Source organism: Lycium barbarum, chromosome 3 (assembly GCF_019175385.1).
Source record: "Lycium barbarum isolate Lr01 chromosome 3, ASM1917538v2, whole genome shotgun sequence".
Lineage (NCBI taxonomy): Eukaryota > Viridiplantae > Streptophyta > Magnoliopsida > Solanales > Solanaceae > Lycium > Lycium barbarum.
Genome location: NC_083339.1, coordinates 63,534,687 through 63,557,131, shown reverse-complemented (window position 1 = coordinate 63,557,131; position 22,445 = coordinate 63,534,687). Strand labels below are relative to the sequence as shown.

Genomic DNA, 22,445 nt, shown 5'->3' with positions numbered 1-22,445 from the left:
TTCATGGACATCTTATTTTACTCTAGGATTCTTTATACTTAAACTCATCATCATCATTATCATGCTCGTATCGTATCTCTTTTCTTCATCATATGCGTATGTAGCTCTTTATAGTCATGGACTCATAATTTCCATTATTTAGGAAGATCATGGAAAATTAGGAAGATTCATGCCATAGGAGTCATGCCTTAGAAGGAAAGGATTAGCCTTACATACCTCTTTTGGTTAACAATTCTATCGCTTGATTGTTCTTCTTTAACTCTCACGTTTCTACCTTCAAGAGAATTCGCATCAACATTAGCCAATCGATTATATGATCGTGCTTACTAATGCTAGAGAAGATTGGGCAGCATTTCCTTTGTTTGTACAACTTTCGTCATTTTACATATCAACTCCCAAACGTCCATAACAACATTCACAATCTTATAAACAACAATCATCATTCATCTACATTATCCACATTTCACAATTTCATTTCAATTCCTCCATAATCGTAGTCATAGTTCACTATTGCGTTTTCCCACATATAATACTTATCCCATATTCTAAATGTCACTTATAGCATACTTATATTCACAACATATCAATATTCACGACTCACCCCAAACTACTACTTAAAATCTCATTATTCCTATCTTTGTGACCCATTTTCTACATCCTTCTACAATCCAAGTGTTTCAACTTCTCAATACCTTAAGCAACATGAAAAGATCATAAAACGTACCTTAGATAGTGTAGGAATAAGCCTTGAGTGAAAATAATTCTCTTGCACCAAAATCCCAGTTCACTTCCATTAGAATTCCTTGGCTTGGATGAACTTTAATGTGTCTCATACACTTGATTTTGTTGGTTTGATGAAGTTGATTCTTGTTTAGTCTTAGATTCTTGTAAAAGAAGTCTGTGGAATATTCTAGAGGGTTAGAGAGAAGTGGAGAAGTGAGGGAAATGAAAATAATAACATGGGGTCTTATATTTATTTTTGGAAAATCTGACCCATCGGGAAATTATACGGACACTTATACGGTCCGTATAAACTTATACGGTCCGTATAAGTGACCGTGAAATCACCCCATCAATTTCTCGTTTCTGTGACCATTATACGGACATTATACGGTCCGTATAAGTGATCGTATAATCCCATCAGTGAAGGACCTTCACTGTGATGATTCTGCGGACCATTATACGGACCGTATAACATTATACAGACCGTATAATTGGTCGTATAATCTATCTTTTCTTCGATTTTGTTCTCGTTACTTCGTTTGATCTCAAATCCTTATGGAACCTTCTTAGCACTTGTTTAACATTTCATTAACAATCTAAGGGGCATTATAACTCTTCTCCAAAACATCATTAATCCATCATTAATTCGATACTCATAAATCTTGCCCGACACACAACATATACCTTGCTTTCCTTAACAACTTTCGTCTCCTACCTCAAACGTCTTTGAAATCTCATTTAAAATCATCAAATGTTATTTATTACTTACCAAAACATCGTATACGTCGTGCCCTTCGTTAGTCTATTCACTGTATGTTAACGAAAAAAAATTTCCGGGGTGTAACAGTTTGTAAGGCATGAATAATACTAGCATAAATAAGAAATAATGAAACATGAGACGAAGATATAATATAACCTGTACGTCAATTGCCACTTGGGCGAACACTATGCCTGCTTAACTTTTAAAATAAAACACATGTTATGCATATCAAATATACCATCATCGTTAACCCGCGTCCGGGTAACTATCACACGCCGCCCACTAGTGGTGTCATGTCCGGCCATCTAGGCACGGTGTTATCTTAAGCCGCCCGCCTTAGCGGTGTCATGCCCGACCATCTAGGCACGGTGTAATCATAAGCCGCCCACCTTCGCAGTGTCATGCCCGGCCATCTAGGCACGGTGTAATCTCATCATTATATACTTATCATAAAGCATGCATTAGAAATCAATTAAATGCTACAGCTCTATCGGGGTGACGTAAGGTTGAGTACCCCCGATTCCATTATGGAGTAGTCATGATCATTATGTCTCACCTTGAAGTAAATAGCATTATGAGGTGAGTCTAGCAATTGTGAATAACATCAAGGAATCACATAAGGATCATTAGCTTCATAAGAATATCATATCATGAGCTTTGGAATCCCTAGACTTAGACTTATCATCATCATTGTCATATTCACAACGCATCTCTTATCTTTATTTCATGGGACGCTCTTAATAATCATAGACTCATAGTTTCCGAAATATGAGAAAATCATGGAAAGTTAAAGGAAGTCATATTATAGAAGTCATGCCTTAGAAAAAGAAGGGACTAGCCTCACATACCTTTACGTCTCTCTACCCTTATCAATTAAACGCTTCCGTCCAATGTTCACGATTCTACATTCAAGAGAATTCGTACTAAGATTAGGTAATCGGAAACATACTTAAGCTTAAGCTAAAGCAAGCTAATGAAAATTGGGCAGCATCTCCTTTGTTTCTATAACTTTTTCCATATAATATAACAACTCCCAAACATCAATAACAACATTCATAATATCATAATCAATAACTTCAACAAGTTCGGCATTATCCAATTTCCACAATTCCCTACCAAAATGATTCATGACCACAGCTATGGCATAACGCCGTATTCGTTTTCATATAATACCTTTTTAACATCATTTGTATCATTTACAACAAGGTTTCACTCTTAACATCTCAAGAATCATGATTCATGTCAAACTACTATTCAAGAACTCCACTATTTCCATATTTGTACTCCATTTTCTACTTTCTTCCATAATTCAAGTCTTTCAACCCTTCAATACGTGGTCTTTGGATGAAAATACTTCACTTGGAGAAAACCCTCACTTCATTTCCAAGGAGATTTCTAGCTTCCATCAACCCTAGTTAGCATTCTTGCACTTGATTCTACTAATTTTTGGTGTTTGATCCTTGATTTTCCCTTGGATATGTGTTGGTATGGTGTGCAGAGGGTTATAGAGATTTAGAGAAAGTTGGAGAAAAATGGGAAATGAAGAAAAATGAAATTTGGGGTCTCTTTATTAAAATTTTAAAATCTGCCCGTCGGATGTTATTCGGACACATTTACGGTCTATATAACTTATACGGTCCATATATGTGACCGTATAATACTTCCAGTGGAGGACCCTTCTCTGGACAGGTTATACAGTCCCTTATGCGGACCGTGTAAATTATACGGGACGTATAAGTTGGCCGTATAACTCCCAGTTTTTCCGAAGTTGCTCTCGTCGATTCATTTGATCTCCAATCCTTATGGAACCTTCTTAACACTTGTTTAACACTTCATTAACAATCCAAGGAGCCTTGTAACTTCTCTTCATAGCCTTCCTAAGAAATCCTTAGCTCGATAGTATACAGAATCCTCTCCTAAACATATTTATACTTCACTTGCCCTTGACAAACTTGGCTTCACCAACTCATATGGCTTCAAAATCTTATCGTATACACTTTAAACTTGCCAGGTACCCTTCTTACAGTCATAAGAGCTTGACATTTCCTTTAAGCTCATGTTAGTCTACTTACGACACAACGACATGAAATTTCTGAGGTGTAACAGGCGGCTTGTCTACCGCCGCAGCGGTATGGCCTATATTGCCCATCACCGCCCCAGAGGTCATCACACTGCCACAGCGGCGCTGCTGGGGCGGCTCTGGTGCTGCCATTGCCGGATCCAGACACCAGATTTCTTGAATTTCTCTAAGTTTGCAATCCGATTTCTGGGTTATTCCCGAGGCCACCTGCTCACAATCCGACCACCTAAACCCATACAAAAAACGCTACGAACGCACTCGTGGTCTCAAAATTTCCAATGAAGGTCACTTTGACCGAGTCAACCACCGGTGCCTACTTCCCATTTCGCATCCAAAGTCCCGGAGTGCACCAAAATGCATTGGGAACTGAACCAATCATACATGCAAGTTCTAAACAATAATTCGGACCTCTCGGAGTTGACGAAACTCCGGAAAAGGTACGTTTGCCTAAAAGTCAACCTCGGATCAAAAGTGAGTCAATCAATGCTCGAAAGTGGCAAAAGTGCCAAAAGATCCATAATAACCAAACAGGCCATTACATCATCGCTGTTTGTGTTGATTATCTCATCATATTCTTCTTCTTCTTGACGAGTTAATTTTGGTAGCCCATAATTTCTTCTTTCTGCGTTGATCTAATCTCTGAATAAGATAGAAATCTCCAAGTTATCTCCTGCCAGTGAATGTCTGTGGTCTGTGTGTTGAAATCTTGCCGCGCTAAAAGCTGCCTCCGAAGCTACTGATGATGCTTGAATAGCAATGATATCTCGAGCAATCTTTGATAATAGTGGCCATTGACTGGCACGCAACCCCCACCATCCTAAAAAGATCATCATTGTCATTCTCGTCCGTATAAGAATCAAGTCTCTGCGCAAGATAATGATCAACATCACTTTCATCAGAAGTAGAACCACTACCAATATAATCACCATCCATTTCACTATCAAATTTGCGGTTACCTAACGTAGGACTCTTTTTTTTGCGAAGCTCGTAAAATTTCATTTCTTTCAAGAGATTTATATCTACCATAAAGAAATCTAAAACTAGGATATATGCTATTTTGACATTCTTCACAAGTTGGTCTTTCTTTTGTTTCATCAATATCTAAATTTATATAAATTTTTCGAACAAGTCCCTTAGCACCTTGTAATTTTAAAGCCGGATCTAACACACAAGCAATTAAATATATTTTGGGAATAGCAAAAAATACTTTTTAAATTTCACAACCATTTCATCAATTGCCCCCGTATAACTATCTATTTTCCTATATTTTGCAAATAATTTGTAAGTCCGCAAATATAAAATAACATTTGTACAATAGTAGGATAATATATTCTGGAAAATTGTTTTGTTGCAATATAAAAAATTTCTAAGAAAATAATAAGCTCAAGAATTTCATCCCAGTCATCTTCTTTTATTTGATTGGAAAGATCATAATGATGTGCATTAAAAACATTTTGAAGGGGTTTTCTATATTCATGAGCAACTAATAGCATTTCATATGTGCTATTCCACCTCGTACAAACTTCTCTTGGAACCTTTCTAACATGCAATTTTCCTATAAGACAGGATTTTTTAAATTCATTAATTCTACTGGCTTTATGAGCAGCAAAAATATATTGGCAAGCATATCTTATTTTCTTAAAACTACAGCTAAATAAATCAAGACCATCCTTTACAACTAGATTAAAAACAAGGCATGCACTTCTAGTATGGAAAATATTAGCATAAATTGGACAAATTCTAACAGCCAACATATCAGCACATTTAGTCATTGAAGAAGCATTATCAAATGTGACAGTAAAAACTTTATCTAGAAGACCATATAATTGCAAAACTCCTTGAACATTTGAGCTTATATAAGAACCAATTTTTTTCTCATCAACATATTTATAACCAACTATACGTTTTTGGAAATTCCAGTTATGATCAATCTAGTGTGCTCTAACACATAAATAATCATTTCCATTAACACTATGGCCTATATCAAAAGTGATAGGCACTCTAGTATCTAAGTGATAAAACATGCAACGCATATACTGACAATAATCACCTTGAAATTTAAAAACGTCTGCTCTAACAGTGGATCTAGGAATTCCTTTAAAACCAGGGTTATACATAGCTTGAATATACCAGGGTTAGAAGGAAAACTAAAAGGTAAGCCACAGACCACGACCATTTTAGCTGGTTCTTCGCGGTGTCTATCTTTATTATATGCAATTTGTGTGATAGCGGGGTTACCAACATTTAAAGTTTGTTGGACCATATTAGAACCCCCAGCGGATCCACCAGGAGCAACACTAGTAGGCGCCGCTAGGATCCCCCTTAAGACCCGATTCTGCTAGAGCTACAAAAAATGATCTTCCAACACACTTTTTCAAGTGTCTCGATAAACCACTTGTCCCACCTGCCCCTCCACCGGATCCATGATTGAAGAATGATTTGCATTTATGACACTGTGCAAGTGCTTTTTCTTTATCATAAGTCATGAATTTCCAACAAGGACTTGTTCTAGGACGGTCCACCTTAGTCTTATCCTTAGTTGGAGGTTTAGGCGGAAGGTCAGCTCCAGACTGAGATGGTGTCTGAGTTGGAGCTTCAGTAACGGGACGTAACGGGACTAGTTGGTGTTTCTTCTAAATCTAATTTCTCCCCTTCTTCTAATTCATCATTTTCATATTCATCTAAATCAATATTACCATAAGCTCTTTCATTAGCCTCATTTTCTAATTCAAGATCTTCACCTCTAGATTTATTAGGAAAAACATCAATAAAATCGGGGGGATTTTGAAAATCGGTTTCATCAACATGAGTAAAATCTTCCGTATTTTTTCTAACACTAGGTTTAACTTTAAGTTTACCGGAACTACCATGTTTAGGCTTACTACTACTACTGCCACCAATATGTGTACTAACAAAATTCTTCACTTGAGACAATATTTTGGAAGCCATAATATATAATTTTCAAAAAAATAAAATAAAATAAAGTATGACAATTAATTCAAATAAAAATGCAAATTAAATGCAAGAATTAAATAAATAAGGGATGGAACGATTAGACCAAACGTCTGCGTAAAAGCAGACGTAGACGTAACCGTAGTAGATGTTGAAATTGAAACTTGAATTGAAGCTTCAAAGTTGCTCCAAAATCCAAATCTTCCACAATTCACAAAAAATAAAAAATAAACTTTCACCACAACACTTGAAGATAATAACAATATTAGAGAGAGATAGAGATATTGTTGAGAGAATTTTGTGAAAAAAATGAATTAGAATGGGGGTATTTATAGTTTAGAATTAGGGTTAAAGTGTATTAAATAAAACTTTGGTGGGGGGGAATTAAAGTTAGGGGGGATGATATGGGGTGGGGGGGGGGGGGGGGAGGGAAACGGCTCTATAGCCGTTGGGAAGGGGAGGGAGCTGTTGGGGCGGGCCCCCTCAACGGCTAGAATTTAAATTAAAAAAAATTCACTAAACTGGACCGGACGGGACGGGCCCAGGCGGGATTTTTTGGCTGGTCCGTCCCGTCCCCCCATCCCCAATCCCCTCAAGTCTAGTCCCCCTTTAGCATGGTGGGTCGGGACGGGTCCGGGACAGGACCAGGCCGACCCGTCCCCCATGACACCCTTAGTATAACACAGAAAAGTCCTGCGTTATAGAAGTTAGTATAGCGCAGTAATTTACTGCGCAAAAGGACTTAACTGAGTCGTTACAGTTAAGTCCTTTAACGCAGTAATTTAATACGTTAAGGGTAATTTGGTACTAGATTTTTTTTCTTGGAGTATTTTGGTTCTTTTTTTTTTGGGGGGTCATTTAGGTTCCGGACTCTAAATTTGGTGGTGATTTCTCTGGCCGATTTTGGACATTCTCTATTTGCTAGTATAAGCTATCCATCAATTATCGCATAAGATCTGCTCCAGCCGTAAAATGATCCCAATAACACATGAAATCCAAGTACTATTCTTGTAAAGGTCAGTAGTATTTGTTGAATGCTACTGAAATATTGAAACAGCTGCATGATTAGTTTTTTTTTTTTTAGTGAAATGATTTTTTTTTCATCACAAATATCCAAAACAATCTCCATGCAAATTTATGTTCAAGTGTAACTTAAGAATTCAACTTCAAATATTCTCTTTTTCAATTAAATCAAACTTGTCCAAATGCTCATAAGTAGCATTGTTTTAGAACAAGCAAGAGGTCATGAATTGAAATCTCATCCTAAACAAAAAGAAAAAAAAATGTTTTCACTTATTTAATTCATGAGAAAGTGTCCGGCTCACAGGTAAAAGATTGTATTGACACATTATGTAATAAAATAATGAAGAGTATATTTTATCAAATAACTTCAACTGTCGGTCCCTAATATGACTGCAACACTGAATCAATCAACTTCTCATATTCCCTCACACATAAGGCAAATCCTCTTATACTCCCTCTTTTACTACGTCATAATTGTCACCTCAAATCTAAAATACATTAGTTCCATTGTTACACTCTTTCTAAGATGCCAACCAGAATCCATCCTTTTCATATTCCTCCACGTGATATTCCATCTGTATTATATCTTAATTGTGTCTTATATTAATATGATAAGTATTAAGTACTTAAACTGATTATAACAAGAAGAAGAAGAAGAAGAAGGGGAGAGGTCTGAAATATTCTAGAATTTATCTGGATATTATCTTATTAGAAAAACCTCAAAAAAATCCTAGGAAATTCTAAATAAGTGATTCAACAATATTAGTGGATATCCTCAAAACCATCCTTCTATTTCTCTACCTTTTCTTCCCTGGCCTTTTCCGATATATTAACATCTTCTCTATATCATTTCCCCAGTTATTTGGCCCTTAAGTTTCTTGTTTCCTCACAAATTTACAACCCCTTTGCCTTTTCAATTTCTGTAAATCACCTTACAAATTTCCAGTTTCTTTTGTAATAAAAAACAAGAAGGTATTCATTGATTTTCTGTTACATTATTTTGTTTCGTAGGATTAGCCTCTGTCCATCCAAGAAATGGATCCAGCAGAGCTACGTAGAGTTTTTCATATGTTCGACCGAAATGGGGACGGGAAAATTACGAGGAAAGAGCTTAGCGATTCGTTGCAGAATTTGGGAATTTATATTCCTGAAATGGAACTTGTGCAAATGATCGAAAAGATTGACATAAACGGAGACGGGTTCGTAGACATGGAGGAATTTGGAACATTATATCAGTCGATAATGGACGATACGGACGAAGAAGAAGACATGAGAGAAGCTTTCAACGTGTTCGATCAAAACGGTGACGGATACATCACGGTGGAGGAATTAAGATCCGTTTTGTCATCGTTGGGTCTGAAACAAGGAAAAACGCTAGAAGATTGCAAGAGAATGATCATGAAAGTTGATGTGGATGGTGATGGAATGGTTGATTACAATGAATTTAGACAGATGATGAAACGTGGTGGATTTGCTACTTTGAGCTCAAGTTGACATACTGAATGAAAAAACAGAAAGAAAAAAGGAAGAAAAAATTAAAGCATTTGATTGCTTTAAGAAAATGGTACTCCTATATTTCTTCTAATGATGTTTGAAAATGTAGAAGGTAGATGCAAATGAGTCAGGAATTAGCAAGCCTTTTGTATATGAGAAAACTTAATGGAGCTAATGCAAAACTTATCTCCTAAATAGTTTGACCAAATACAGTTGCATGTATGATTTTTTAATTTTTTTTCTTGTTGTTTATATTGTTCCTCAAATATGTAAAGATTAATGGGTATGTATTGATTTAGGATTTGTGGTATATTCATTCATTCCATATGTAAATATATAGCTCTATTTCTGCGCATGAGTTGTTATACGTCAATTGTGTTCTTGATTTTTGTTGTATTGTATACATATCCTTTTTACACAATCGTCTTGAGGGAAATGTGTATTTTTTAAATTTTATTTTTTGAGTAAAGGCCACCATTAAGGTGGAATTTTATTGATACTGAAAATATGTACAAATCAATCCAGAAGAGATTGATCCAGCTAAAAACAAAGAACAGAAAATAAGGAAAAAAGGATCAATCCAACGAGATTGATCCAAATAAAGAAAATAACATAAAACAAAGGAAAATCTAGTGGAATATGGCCAGCAGAAGTAGACATCAACAGATTATCACCAACTAGAATCCAAGAGCCTTGGCTTAATAACTTCTATGACACCTTCAAAGTCTCACAGGTGGAAAGTATCAAGTCATATGAATCATTCTTCAGGCAAGCTTGAAAGTAGCTGTATATTGCTGTATATATCACCTTCTGCATGAAAACCAAGCCACTATTTTGCTTGATCCATAACCAGTACAGTCTGTTACATATATCATGAACATCACAACATTTATATTAAGGAATGAGCATGACAAGAACACTAATACCACCCTAATACATATGCTACAATAGCTCATATTCTGTTGAAATTCTGTATTTAGCAATGACTTTTACTTCTGGTATCATGGACTTCAATCTGGTGCTTCGTCTTGTACAGTTCTTACTCTCAAGTTAGGAATTCCTATTTTTTCCAAATTCGGAATCTTCTTACTTGACTTGGTAGCTCCTGAAATTATGAAACTGAACTGTACCTGCAAAATCAAAAACAAAGTTAGTTAAAAAGTCTGCAAGTCCATTTCCTTCTCTGTGTATATGCACCACAGTTACTCTTTGATCTTTCATCAGCCTTTTGATATCATCCACCAATATTGAAATGCACCAAGGGATCTTCCATTCAGCATTGATAATCATCTTTATGGTCATGGAATCAGTCTCTATAGTCAATGGAAAGAGTTGCTTATCCACACAATACATCAATCCCATTCTAATAGCCTCAGCCTCGGCAACTATATTTGAACCATCAATCAGAGTTTTAGCAGCTGCGTACACGAAATCACCATCTTCATTTCTGATACAAAATGCAACAGAACTTGATCCTGGATTTCCTTTAGCAGCTCCATCAGTATTACACTTGTAGAATCCAGATGCAGGTATCATCCATTTAATAACTCTACAGATAACTATTGGCTTATATCGTTCAAAAAATTGAATAATCTGATGCCATCTAGATGGAATATTCAGCCCAGGAAACTGAACTTTACATAACATGTAAATGTTCAGATTTATTTCATACATCACTCTATTCAGATTCATTTTTCCATCATGTAACTTATTGTTTCTCCACTTCCATATTTGCCACACAATGAAAGCAAGAACTGCTTTGTATATCATCTTCAGTTTGTAATGGCATTTTGCTTCCCACCAACTTCTAATAGCATGTTTCACCTGAATATAATTCATGCTCAATCCAGCCCCTGCATTAAAGACTCTCCATACCTTGGTAGCAAAATCTCCACACAGAAACAGATGGTTAATAGTCTCATTCTAAGCAATATAGCAGCAACAACACTTTGAAACTATAGGAATGCCAATACTTGCCACCACTTCATCAATTGGCACTTTAAACTTCCACAATCTCCACAAGAAGAATGAAATTTTAAAAGTCACACCTTTAATCCACATATTCTGAAATGGCATTGTTACATTAGTTTTTTTGTCTCAATAGCTCCCATGCACTACTTACTGTAAACCTTCCTATACTTGTCATCATCCACCAAGATCTGTCCCATTCATTTGATGCATATTTAATATCAATTTCCTGTGTTATATGCTGTACTATATCTTCAGGAAACAGCTGCATGAGTTTGTTAATATCCCAGCTTCCATTTGAAATAAGCTCAGAAACATCTTCAACTTGATCATTGATATGCCAGGTATGGGGAATCACATAGATGAGAGCACCTAAATTAATCCAATTATCAAACTAGATGTTTGAACTTCCAATCTTTGGCTCCCACTAGATTTCCTGCTCAATACTTTCCCTTGCTTCCAACATCATTTTCCACACTTGTGAGCCTCCTTTCCATTGAACCACCTGAGGAATCTACTTCTTACAGTATTTGTTCCACATGAAATTAGCCCAAAGTGAACTAGAGGTTATAAACTTCCACCAAGTTTAGCACATAAGGCTTTGGACATGTCATAGATAGACCTGAATCCCAATCCTCCTTCATGTTTAGGAAAGCACATGTTAAGCCAAGATGACCAGTGTCAGCTTCTTCCTTCCTCCTTATTATTCCAAAAGAACTTTGCAAAGATCTTGTGTAGTTCTTTTATAACACATTTAGGAGGCCTTATAGCAGATAGAACATGAATTGGAATACTTTTAAGAACACTTGTGATCAAAATTGTTTTTCCACCATAAGACAGTAACTTTCCTTTCCAAGTGTGCAACTTGTCTTTGACTTTCTTCAATAACTCAGTATAGTCCAATTTCCTTTACCTAGCATGAGTAATTGGTACTCCAAGATATGCAAAAGGAAATTTCCCTCTCACAAATCCTGTTACTGCTTCAACCTGTTCACTCAACTCATTAGAAACTTTGCTGAACATATAAAATGAACTTTTCCTCTTGTTTATCAGCTGTCCAGATATCTTCTCACATTCTTGAAGAGTATCCATAATCATCTGTAAAGAGTAGTTGTCTGCAGATGAAAATATGATTGTATCATCTGCATATGCCAGATGATTCAGCTCAGCACTCCATTTTGGCATCTCATAACCAACAAAACCAGGCTGATCAAACAAAGAGTTTAAGGCTCTTGAAAGAACTTCTGCAGTTGTGATGAAAAGAGCAAGACAGAGTGGATCACCCTGCTTGACACCCCTTGTAGAGTGAAAGAAACCATTTGCCTGACCATTTATAAGCACAGAATACAAATTATTTGCCAATAGTCTCCATATAAGATCAATGAAAATTCTAGAAAATCCCATCTTCTTCATCAGCTTACATAGATATAACCATGAGACCCTGTCATATGCTTTTGTCATATCCAACTTAATCACAACATTTGTTGGTTTTCCTCTCTTCCTTATGTCAGTTACAATTTCTTATGTCAACAATACATTCTCAATAATATTCTTGCCCTTGACAAAACCTGATTGATTTGGAGATATCACCCTTGTAAGTAATCTATCCAATCTATCATGAACTACTCTAGATATGACCTTATTAATAAAGTTGCTAAGACTTATAGGTCTCATATCAGAGAAAGACTCAACAACATTCTTCTTTGGCAGCAATACTAGATTAGTGTGAGTGATTGACTTGGGAAGAGTCTGACCATCAAAGAAAGCTTTAACAACACTAATATATCAGCCTTGATCACCTCCCAACACTTCTGATAAAAGATCCCAGAAAAGCCATCGGGGCCACAAGTACTATCTCTATTTAATTCAAACACAGCCTTCTGTACTTCCTCCATAGTAGGTTGTTCAGGAAGTAACATATTATCCTCCTCTCTAATTAGTTCAGGAATATGATTAAGAATTGGAGAATCTTCACTAACCTCCTCATGAGTAAATTACTTATGATAAAATTTAACAGCTTCACCAGCAACTCTATCAACATCCTCTAACCAAGTTCCATCAGCATCTTGAATCCTCTTGATCTGGATTCTTTTCCTTCTTCCTTTTACCAGACTATGGAAAAATCTTGTATTTTTATCACCTTCTGAGAAATAGTCCATCCCAGCTTTTTGCCTCCAGAATTCTTCCTCATAGTGAATATACAGTTTAAGTTCAGCTTGAGCCTTTTGCATCACCATTCTATTTTCTTCAGAGGGGGTCTCCTCAAACAACTGCTCTTTAATCTTAACTATATCTTCTCTAATCACTAGTTGCTTAAAAATATCACCAAAAGTAACCTTACTCCATTTACTTAAAGCAACTTTCAGTTTTTTCATTTTGAGCTTAAAGGAAAGAAAAACATCATCAGATAGGTCTGCTTCCTATTGCTGCTTAATAAAGTCAAGAAAAGTATCATGCTCCACCCAGAATTTAAGAAATCTGAATGGTTTGATAAAATTCTCCACTTGATCTCCACAAGATAAAAGTAATGGTGCATGATCAAAGCCAGTCCTTGACAAATGCTCCACTTCAAGATGTCCAAACCAATTCTGGAATGAATCATTATGAACAATCCTATCCAACCTCTTGAAAATGCAGTCATTAGCAGCCCTAGCATTCCACCAAGTGAAAGGACTCCCTTTAAAAGGCATCTCATGCAACTCACAAGAATTTAGACAAAAGGCAAAATCTTACTATTCTTGTGGAAATACTGGTAAACCTCCTATTTTTTCTTCTTCATTCAGTATAACATTGAAATCTCTACCAATCAGCCAAGGAGATGTCATGTTACTAGCCAAGAAGTATAAACTATACCATAACGTCAATCTCTCCACTTCTGAACATTTAGCATAGACCATTGTAACCACCATGTCTCTATTCAATTCTTGAAACTTCAGCTTTACAGATCTAACACCTCGTGCATTCGGGCTAAGATTTTACTCATACGACGGGGGTATAATAAACCCTATTTGAGTAGTGTATAAATGGTATTTGAAACCCAATCAAGACATGAGAAGAGTCCTTGAGAAAAGGAAAGTCGAAAGCTACCCTACGGAGCGTGTTTTCAAGTGAGTTTGCACCATGTCTAAATTAAAATGCGTATACGGAAACATCTGTAAGGAATTTGGGAACATTTCTTACTTGAAAGTTGTAGATCTTTGAAATACCTTTCCAATGGTATATTATGGAGATCAAACAGACATCTGTACAAAAAGTTATACCCGTTTTCCTAAAACAGTGTTTTGCCGATTTACGGTGGAATCTACGGGCCGTGAAAATTATACGGACCATAGATTTAGGCCGTAAAATTGGTCGAGAAAGATCAAATCACTGTTATTGATTTACGTGGGATATATGGTCCGTAAAACTTTTATGGGCCATAAAATAGGGCGTAAAATGGGTCCGACAGCAATTTTAAAACTTCGTTTTAAGGCTTTTTCACTTCATTCTTCACACCCCCAAGCCCTAGAACGACCTTCTATTCTCTCACATCATCAAGAACACCAAGGAAAGCCTATTCTAATCATTCCAAGTCAATTCTAATATATATCCTTGTAATCTAAACAAGAAATCATCATTTCTAACCTAGGGTTTTCAAGAAAACCCATCTCAAGGTTTAAGACTCAAGATTTTGGTAATCTTCTTCAAAGTTAAAGTCTTTAATTCAAGTTTGGAGCATTACCAGGTATGTGGAGTTACTATCTACGTGTGAGAACATCATTATTCTTCCCCACGCCTCTTAATCCATAAAGTATGAATCTTTACAAAAACTAGGGTTTCTATACCATGAAAACCCATATATCTCATTCCATGGGTTCTTACATGCAAGTTATGATATGCTATGATAGTTTTCAAGAAAATACTATGTTTTACAAGTTCATGCAAGAAAGTTATAATTCATGATATCCACGTACAAGCAAGTTATGATTCATGAAACCATGGGCAGCAAGTGCCACTTATTTTTACATGTTCATGTTTTTGGGAGTTGCATTAATTACCGAGAAGGCTTTAAATAGCCTGAAACTACGTAACCACCGTAGGAAGAGGATTGCTCCATCCATGCTTAGGACGATCTCTCATAATGACTGGATCTTTTCATAATATTATTAAATCTCATGTCACTGGTAAGGTATGAGTGTTCTGCTGGTAGGACGCAAGTACCAGACCATGTTGTCGATTATATTTACTGCTCTCCCTACTTACGATACTTTACACATGTTGTATATGTATATGTACTCATGTTCATGATCATGTTTCAGCTCAGTCTCTGTTGTGTTATTTTCATGTCCCATGTTATTTCATTCAGTTGCTTTACAAACCAGTACATTCAATGTGCTGACGTCCCCTTTTATTGCCCGGGGGCCTGCATTTCACGATGCAGGTACGGATTTATAGGATGCCATATCTGCTCAGTAGGATTTGCACGTACCAACTGATTGGTGAGCCCCATCTCATTCAGGGTTTAGGCATTGTCTTTCTGTATTTAGTTTTGCATCTAAAGGTATGCTGGGGGCCTTGTCCCAGTAAGTATGTTACGTGTTTCAGACTCATGTTAGAGGTTTCATAGACAAGACAAGTGTCATGCTATACTTTAGAGTTGGTTAGCCGGTTTGGCTCATTTATGATATTGTCCGCATTCATGACTTAACCAAGTACTTGTGTTTAATATTATCACTTACTATGTTTTACAAAAGCTCATCATGCACTTCACTTTATAATTTCGCTCATGTATGTCTCATGATGATTCAGCAAGCCATGTGGTTCGCTCGGTCACATGCAGTCAGGCACCGAGTGTCGTGTTACGCCCAGGCCATGGTTCGGGGCGTGACAAAGCTTGGTATCAGAGCCTAGGTTCAAGTGTATTAGGGAGTCTATGAAACCATGTCCAGTGGGGTCACTTTTATATGTGTGAGGGCACCATACATATAAACAGTTGACCACCAAGACATTCAGGATTGTCTCGCTTCTTTCATACTCTAGATCGTGCAGTTAGAGCAGTACTTCAGGAATCCTTCTAACTCATGCGAATTTAGTATTTCAGAAAATGCCTGCAAAAAGGAAATACACCACGAAGACTACAGCTACTAGCCGGAGGGCTACTACTGAGGCAGCTCAAGAAGAAGACATTTCGACCCAGACAACTGCTTCAGAACCAGCAGTCCCAACTGCTCCTACAGCTACACCTTCTAACACTTCGGACATGGACGTTAGAGGAGCCATCCAGCTGCTTACTCAAATTGTTGCCAACCAGGTGCAGTGACAAGAATCGGCCCCTAGCTCAGGTGCTAGTGGCGGGTCAAACAGTTCAAGAACTCAGGAATTCTTGCGGATGAAACCTCCAACTTTCACAGGGACTAAGGCTAAGGAGGATCCGCAGAACTACATTGATGGCCTGCAGAAAGTGTTTCGTATTATGCATGTCACTGAGACAGAGGCAGCAGAGTTTGGTACTTTTCAGCTGTAGGATGTTGCTCATATTTGGTATGAGACATGGGAACAATCTCGAGGGGAGGATGCATCTTATGCTACTTGGGACGAGTTCGTTGACGCTTTCCTTGACCACTTCATTCCCATCGAGGTTCGGGAAGCAAAGCCTATAGAATTTGAGAGGTTGAGAAAGGGTAACTTGACCGTTCAAGAGTACTATCTCAAATTTATTTCGTTGTCCAGATACGCTCCTCACATGGTTCCCAACATGAGGGCAACGGTTAGAAGATTTGTACTGGGGTTGAAACCCAAATTGTATAGAGATGCCAAGACTGCTGCTCAGAATGATAAGATGACTATCTCTAAGATCTTGGCATTTGTGCAAGGTAATGAAGCTGAATTGAAGGAAGAGGAAGCTCTGCAGAAACAAAAGGATAAAGAATTCAACAAGAGGGCTAAATCTTCAAGTAAATTTAGTCAGGGAGGAGATAGGCAGTTCTTTAAGAACAGGTCAGGAGGACCCGCTCCATCTACAGCTAGTGCCCCAGTCCCTAAGTTCCGAAATGACAAGAAGCAGAACTTCAGACCACCGAGTTCTTATTCTCAGGCTAGTATGGGTCAGTCAGCCTATACTATTCCAGCTTGCAGCAACTGTAGCAAGAGACACTTAGGTGAGTGTCGTATGGGTACAGATGCGTGCTATGGTTGTGGCCAGAAGGGCCATATTCAGAGAGATTGTCCGTCAGCTAGGCAAGGTACTGGAGGTAACGTGGCACAGTCCACAAATTCAGCAGCTCCTCGTCACAATCAGGCCTAACAGAGGCGTGGAATGGCAAGGTCCGGCAATATAGGCGGTGGTCAGAACCGTTTGTATGCATTGACAGGTCGTCAGGATATAGAGGCTAGATCAGATGTTGTCACAAGTACACTCACAGTTTTCACTTTTGAAGTATATGCTCTTATTGACCCATGATACACCTTATCTTATGTAAACCCTTTTGTTGCTAAGAAATTTGGGTTTGAACCGGAAAAGTTGCATGAACCCTTTGAAGTGTCCACCCCAGTAGGAGAGTCAGTCATAGCTAGGCGTATTTATAGGGGTTCCCCAGTTTTAGTCCATCACCGTAGAACCATAGCTGACTTAGCAGAGTTAGAGATGGTAGACTTTGATGTGATCATGAGTATGGACTGGTTAGCTTCATGTTATGCCACAGTACATTGTAGAACTAAAGTTGTAAGATTCGAGTTTCCTAATGAGCCAATCATAGAATGGGAGGGTAATTCAGTAGTACCCATGGGTAGATTTATTTCTTACCTAAAAGCCAAAAGAATGATTTCCAAAGGTTATATCTACCACTTATTTCAAGTCAAGGATTCAAATGCCCAGACTCTAACTCTCCAGTCCGTCCTAGTTGTAAATGAATTTTCAGAGGTCTTTCCCAAAGATCTTCCAGGAGTCCCTCCTGACAGGGAGATTGAATTTGGAATTGATCTACTTTCCGATACTCAGCCGATATCTATTTCGCCATACTGAATGGTTCCATCAGAGTTAAAAGCCCAGTAGAAAGATCTTCTTGACAAGGGGTTTATTAGGCCCAGTGTTTCGCCTTGGGGTGCGCCAGTCTTATTTGTCCGAAAGAAGGATGGTTCCTTACGTATGTGTATAGACTACCATCAGTTTAACAAGGTCACCATTAAGAACAGGTACCCTCTTCCTAGAATAGATGACTTATTTGACCAACTTCAGGGCGCCCAATGTTATTCCAAGATTGACCTCAGATCAGGCTATCATCAGTTAAAGGTTAAGGAAGTTGATATTCCGAAGACCGCTTTTAGAACCCGTTATGGCCATTTTGAATTTCTTGTTATGTCATTTGGGTAGACAAATGCGCCAACTGCTTTCATGGATCTTATGAACAGGGTCTTCAAGCCTTATCTCGACTTATTCGTCATTGTCTTCATTGATGATATTTTGATGCATTCTCGTAATGAGGCTGATCATGCGAAACATCTTAGAATAGTATTGCAGACTCTTAAAGATCGCGAAAATATTGCAAAATTCTCAAAGTGTGAGTTTTGGCTTAAGTCAGTAGCATTCTTAGGCCATGTGATCTCAGGAGAAGGTGTTAAAGTTGATTCTCAGAAGATTGATGCGGTAAGGAGTTGGCCCAGACCCACTTTAGTTTCTGATATAAGGAGTTTCTTGGGTCTGGAAGGCTATTATAGACGTTTCGTAGAAGGATTTTCCTCTATTTCTGCTCCGTTGACTAAGTTGACCCAGAAGAAGGTTAAGTTCCAATGGTCAGATGCTTGTGAGTGAAGCTTTGAAGAGTTGAAGAAGAGATTGACTTCTGCTCCAGTTTTGACGCTACCAGAAGGAACCGAAGGGTTCGTGGTTTATTGTGATACTTCGGGAATTGGTCTCGGATGTGTCTTAATGCAGCATGGTAAGGTTGTAGCTTATGCATCTCGTCAGCTCAAGGTTCACGAAAAGAATTATCCGACTCATGACCTAGAGTTGGCAACTGTAGTTTTTGCACTTAAGATATGGCGTCATTATTTGTATGGAGTGCATGTTGATATTTTCACAGATCATAAAAGCCTGCAGTATATCTTCAAGCAAAGGGAGCTGAATCTTAGGTAGAGGAGATGGCTCGAATTACTTAAGGATTATGATGTGGATATTTTCTATCATCTGGGGAAAGCGAATGTTGTAGCCGATGCTCTTAGTCGGCGTTCCTTGGGGAGTTTAGCCCACATTGATGCAGATAAGAGAGTTATAACCAAGGAAGTTCACCGTTTGGCTAGTCTTGGAGTTCGACCTTTGGACTCCGAGAATGGCGGCGTGGTTGTTGAGAATAGAGCCCTTTCCTCCTTATTGGTTGAAGTCAAAGAGAAACAGTTTAGTGATCCTTACTTGTTGCAGCTGAGAGAGGGGATTCACAAGCATAAGACGACGACTTTTGTACAAGGGGGAGATGATGGTACCTTGAGGTACCGAGGCAGATTATGTGTTCCAGATATAGATGGGCTTAGAAAGCGAATCATGTCAGAAGCTCACAACTCCAGGTATTCCATTCACCCAGGTTCCACTAAGATGTACCATGATCTTAAGGAGATTTATTGGTGGAATGATATGAAGAAGAATGTAGCAGATTTTGTAGCTAAGTGTCCGAATTGTCAGCAAGTGAAAGCCGAACACCAGAGGCCTGGTGGCTTGTCTCAGAATATTGATGTTCCTGTCTGGAAATGGGAAATGATCAATATGGACTTTGTATCAGGTCTACCTCATTCATCTAGGAGACATGACTCTATTTAGGTGATCATTGACAGGCTTACTAAGTCGGCGCACTTTTTACCAGTCAACACCACGGATTCAGCAGAATATTATGCGAAGCTGTATGTTAATGAAATTTCCAGATTGCATGGGACCCCAGTGTCCATTATTTCAGATCGTGGTGCTCAGTTCACAACAAACTTCTGGAAATCCTTTCAGAAAGGATTGGGTACCAAGGTGAACCTCAGCACAGCTTTTCATCCGCAGAAAGATGGTCATGCAGAGCGTACTATTCAGACTCTGGAGGACATGTTGAGAGCATGCATCTTGGATTTCAAAGGTAATTGGGATGATCATTTGCCTCTCATTGAGTTTTCTTATAATAACAATTATTATGCTAGTATTGGGATGACACCATTTGAAGCTCTGTATGGGCGAAGGTGTAGGTCACCAATTGGTAGGTTCAAAGTTGGTGAAGTAGAGTTACTAGGGACAAATTTGGTTTATCAGGCGATGGAGAAAGTCAAGTTGATTCAAGAGTGTTTAAAAACGGCTCAGAGTCGCCAGAAGTCTTACACAGATGTGAGCCGAAGGGACTTAGATTTTCAAGTTAATGATTGGGTGTTCCTTAAAGTCTCACCTATGAAGGGTGTTATGAGATTTGGGAAGAAAGGGAAGCTTAGTCCCAGATATATTGGACCTTACATAATTTTACGAGAAGTCGGTCTAGTAGCTTATGAACTTGCGTTGCCACAAGAGTTGGTTGTTGTTCACCCAGTGTTTTATGTATCCATGTTGATGAAGTGTGTAGGAGACCCGTCATTGGTTGTTGTTACACCCCGGAAAGAAGTTCGGGAAGTCTAGTTTCCAACACAACAAACCGCTCCTTAATAGGACATCGGGGTAAGTAGATATGGACGTTACAAGTCGAGCTGGCAGACCAGGAAAATGGTCTGCGCGAACGCGCCAGGGAGTGGGGCGAACGCGCACTAGGCCAAGGGCCAACACAATGCGAACGCACTAAACCGTTTTAAGGCCCGGGTTAGGGATGAAGGTTATATTATAAGAGTGCAAGAATAATATGCATATGACATTTGGAGACCGTATGGTGTAAATCAGGTAGTGTGTTGCTTGACGAAAAACCCTTGTTGCTATACGTTAAGCTGGGCCCACACGTCGGAGTTTTATAAAGGACATATGAAGAGACATATGAGTAGTACATGGAAAGTTGAGCAAGTCCTAAGAAGGACCCATAAGCCAAATATGGGCATAAGCCCTCAAAAATGACGATTTAAGGAAATATTTTCGGATGATTTGACTTGGAGGGGCCAAAACGCCATTATAAGTTTGGAATTTGGAAAAACACCAAGAACGAAAGTTGTAAATAATTTAATTTTCTTTCCAACCAGATGTCGTGGTCCCTTACACGATATTGGGATCAAGAGTTATGACCTTTTTACTAAACGAACGCGCAGTCAGAAAAATTTGGCCTGCGCGATCGTGCTGAAGGAATTTTATGTCGGTCCAGGCAGAACCTGGACCATTTTATAAAGGGGTTTCCCCCTCATTTTTTCACACCAAACACACTAAAAACCCCTCAAATTTTCCAGAAATTTCCTCAACCTTCCAAAGCTCAACTTTTTAGCCCGAAACCAGGTATAATTCCCAAATCCCGGTCCAGACGGTGTATAGTTGCGATTACAAAATTGTGTATTGAGGCGTCGTGGCTTAAGATCAAGGTGGGGGAGTGAAGATATGGCATTCTTATCGAAAGAAAGGTATGAATCTCTTGCTATTAACGTTAATCTTGGTTTATTTACGGAGAAGGAGCTGTAAAATTGTTATAAAATGATTCTGTGATGGAAATATGGGACAAACACCATATGGGATGTTTATGAAGTATTTTGGAGTTGGAAATATTATGGTTAATGTTGGTATTGTTGTGATTGTTGTTGGTTGTTGAATTGAGAACTCGGGCTAGGCATATAAACAGGGGAGATGCTGCCCGATTTTCGGCAGAATATAGAATAGTTTGATTTGAAACTTGAAATAAGTGTGCGATAAAGAGGCTAAAGTTAGTGTAAATCCTCTTAAATGTAGACTTGTGGCTCGGACGAATAAGCGTAGCTAATAGGAGGTTGAACAGGTATGTTAAGGCTCGTCCCTTTCTTTCAAAGGCATGATTCCGATGTTATGACTTCATAAATGTTTCCATATCTTCCTTGTTTTCAAAAGTTAGATGTTTATGACTCCAAGGCATAATTCTTTTCCTAATAATTCATAAATGTTTTCCAAAATGTTTGTATTTTCTAAATCAGAGATTTATGGCTCCGTCAGCTCTTATGATAACAACGATGAACCTGTTTTCACAATGATAATGATGATGTCAAAGATGAGAATATTTTCCTACGATGATTATGATGATGATGATTCCGTGTTTAAAGGTTCGAAGTTTACGATTTCAATGACGATATAAGAATGTTGAGCTATTTCTTTATTTCTCAATTTAATCATGGATGATGACTATTTTTTTAAAGATTCCAAAGTATATGAATTGACGTCTTATGAGATTTATGACCCTATTCTATGTTTTCTCTTGATGTTATTCTTCATTGATAGTCTCACCTTACAATAATTGTTCCTTCAGGGTGAGACAAAGCGACCATGATTATTCCATAATATAATCGGAGGTTATCGACCTT

General features: G+C 38.0%; 1 protein-coding gene across 1 annotated transcript; it reads left to right on the top strand.

Annotated features, from left to right (window-relative positions):
* The first annotated feature begins 8,249 nt into the window (after nucleotides 1–8,249).
* On the top strand, nucleotides 8,250–9,242 carry LOC132633895 (calmodulin-like protein 3). The gene has a single exon (XM_060350290.1). The coding sequence runs from the start codon at nucleotides 8,574–8,576 to the stop codon at nucleotides 9,030–9,032; it is 459 nt and encodes a 152-aa protein (XP_060206273.1). The 5' UTR covers nucleotides 8,250–8,573; the 3' UTR covers nucleotides 9,033–9,242.
* Nucleotides 9,243–22,445: the final 13,203 nt, after the last annotated feature.

Bases quoted from the DNA above. Each gene is read 5' to 3' on its own strand.
- LOC132633895 (XM_060350290.1), top strand. From the start codon at position 8,574: ATGGATCCAGCAGAGCTACGTAGAGTTTTTCATATGTTCGACCGAAAT.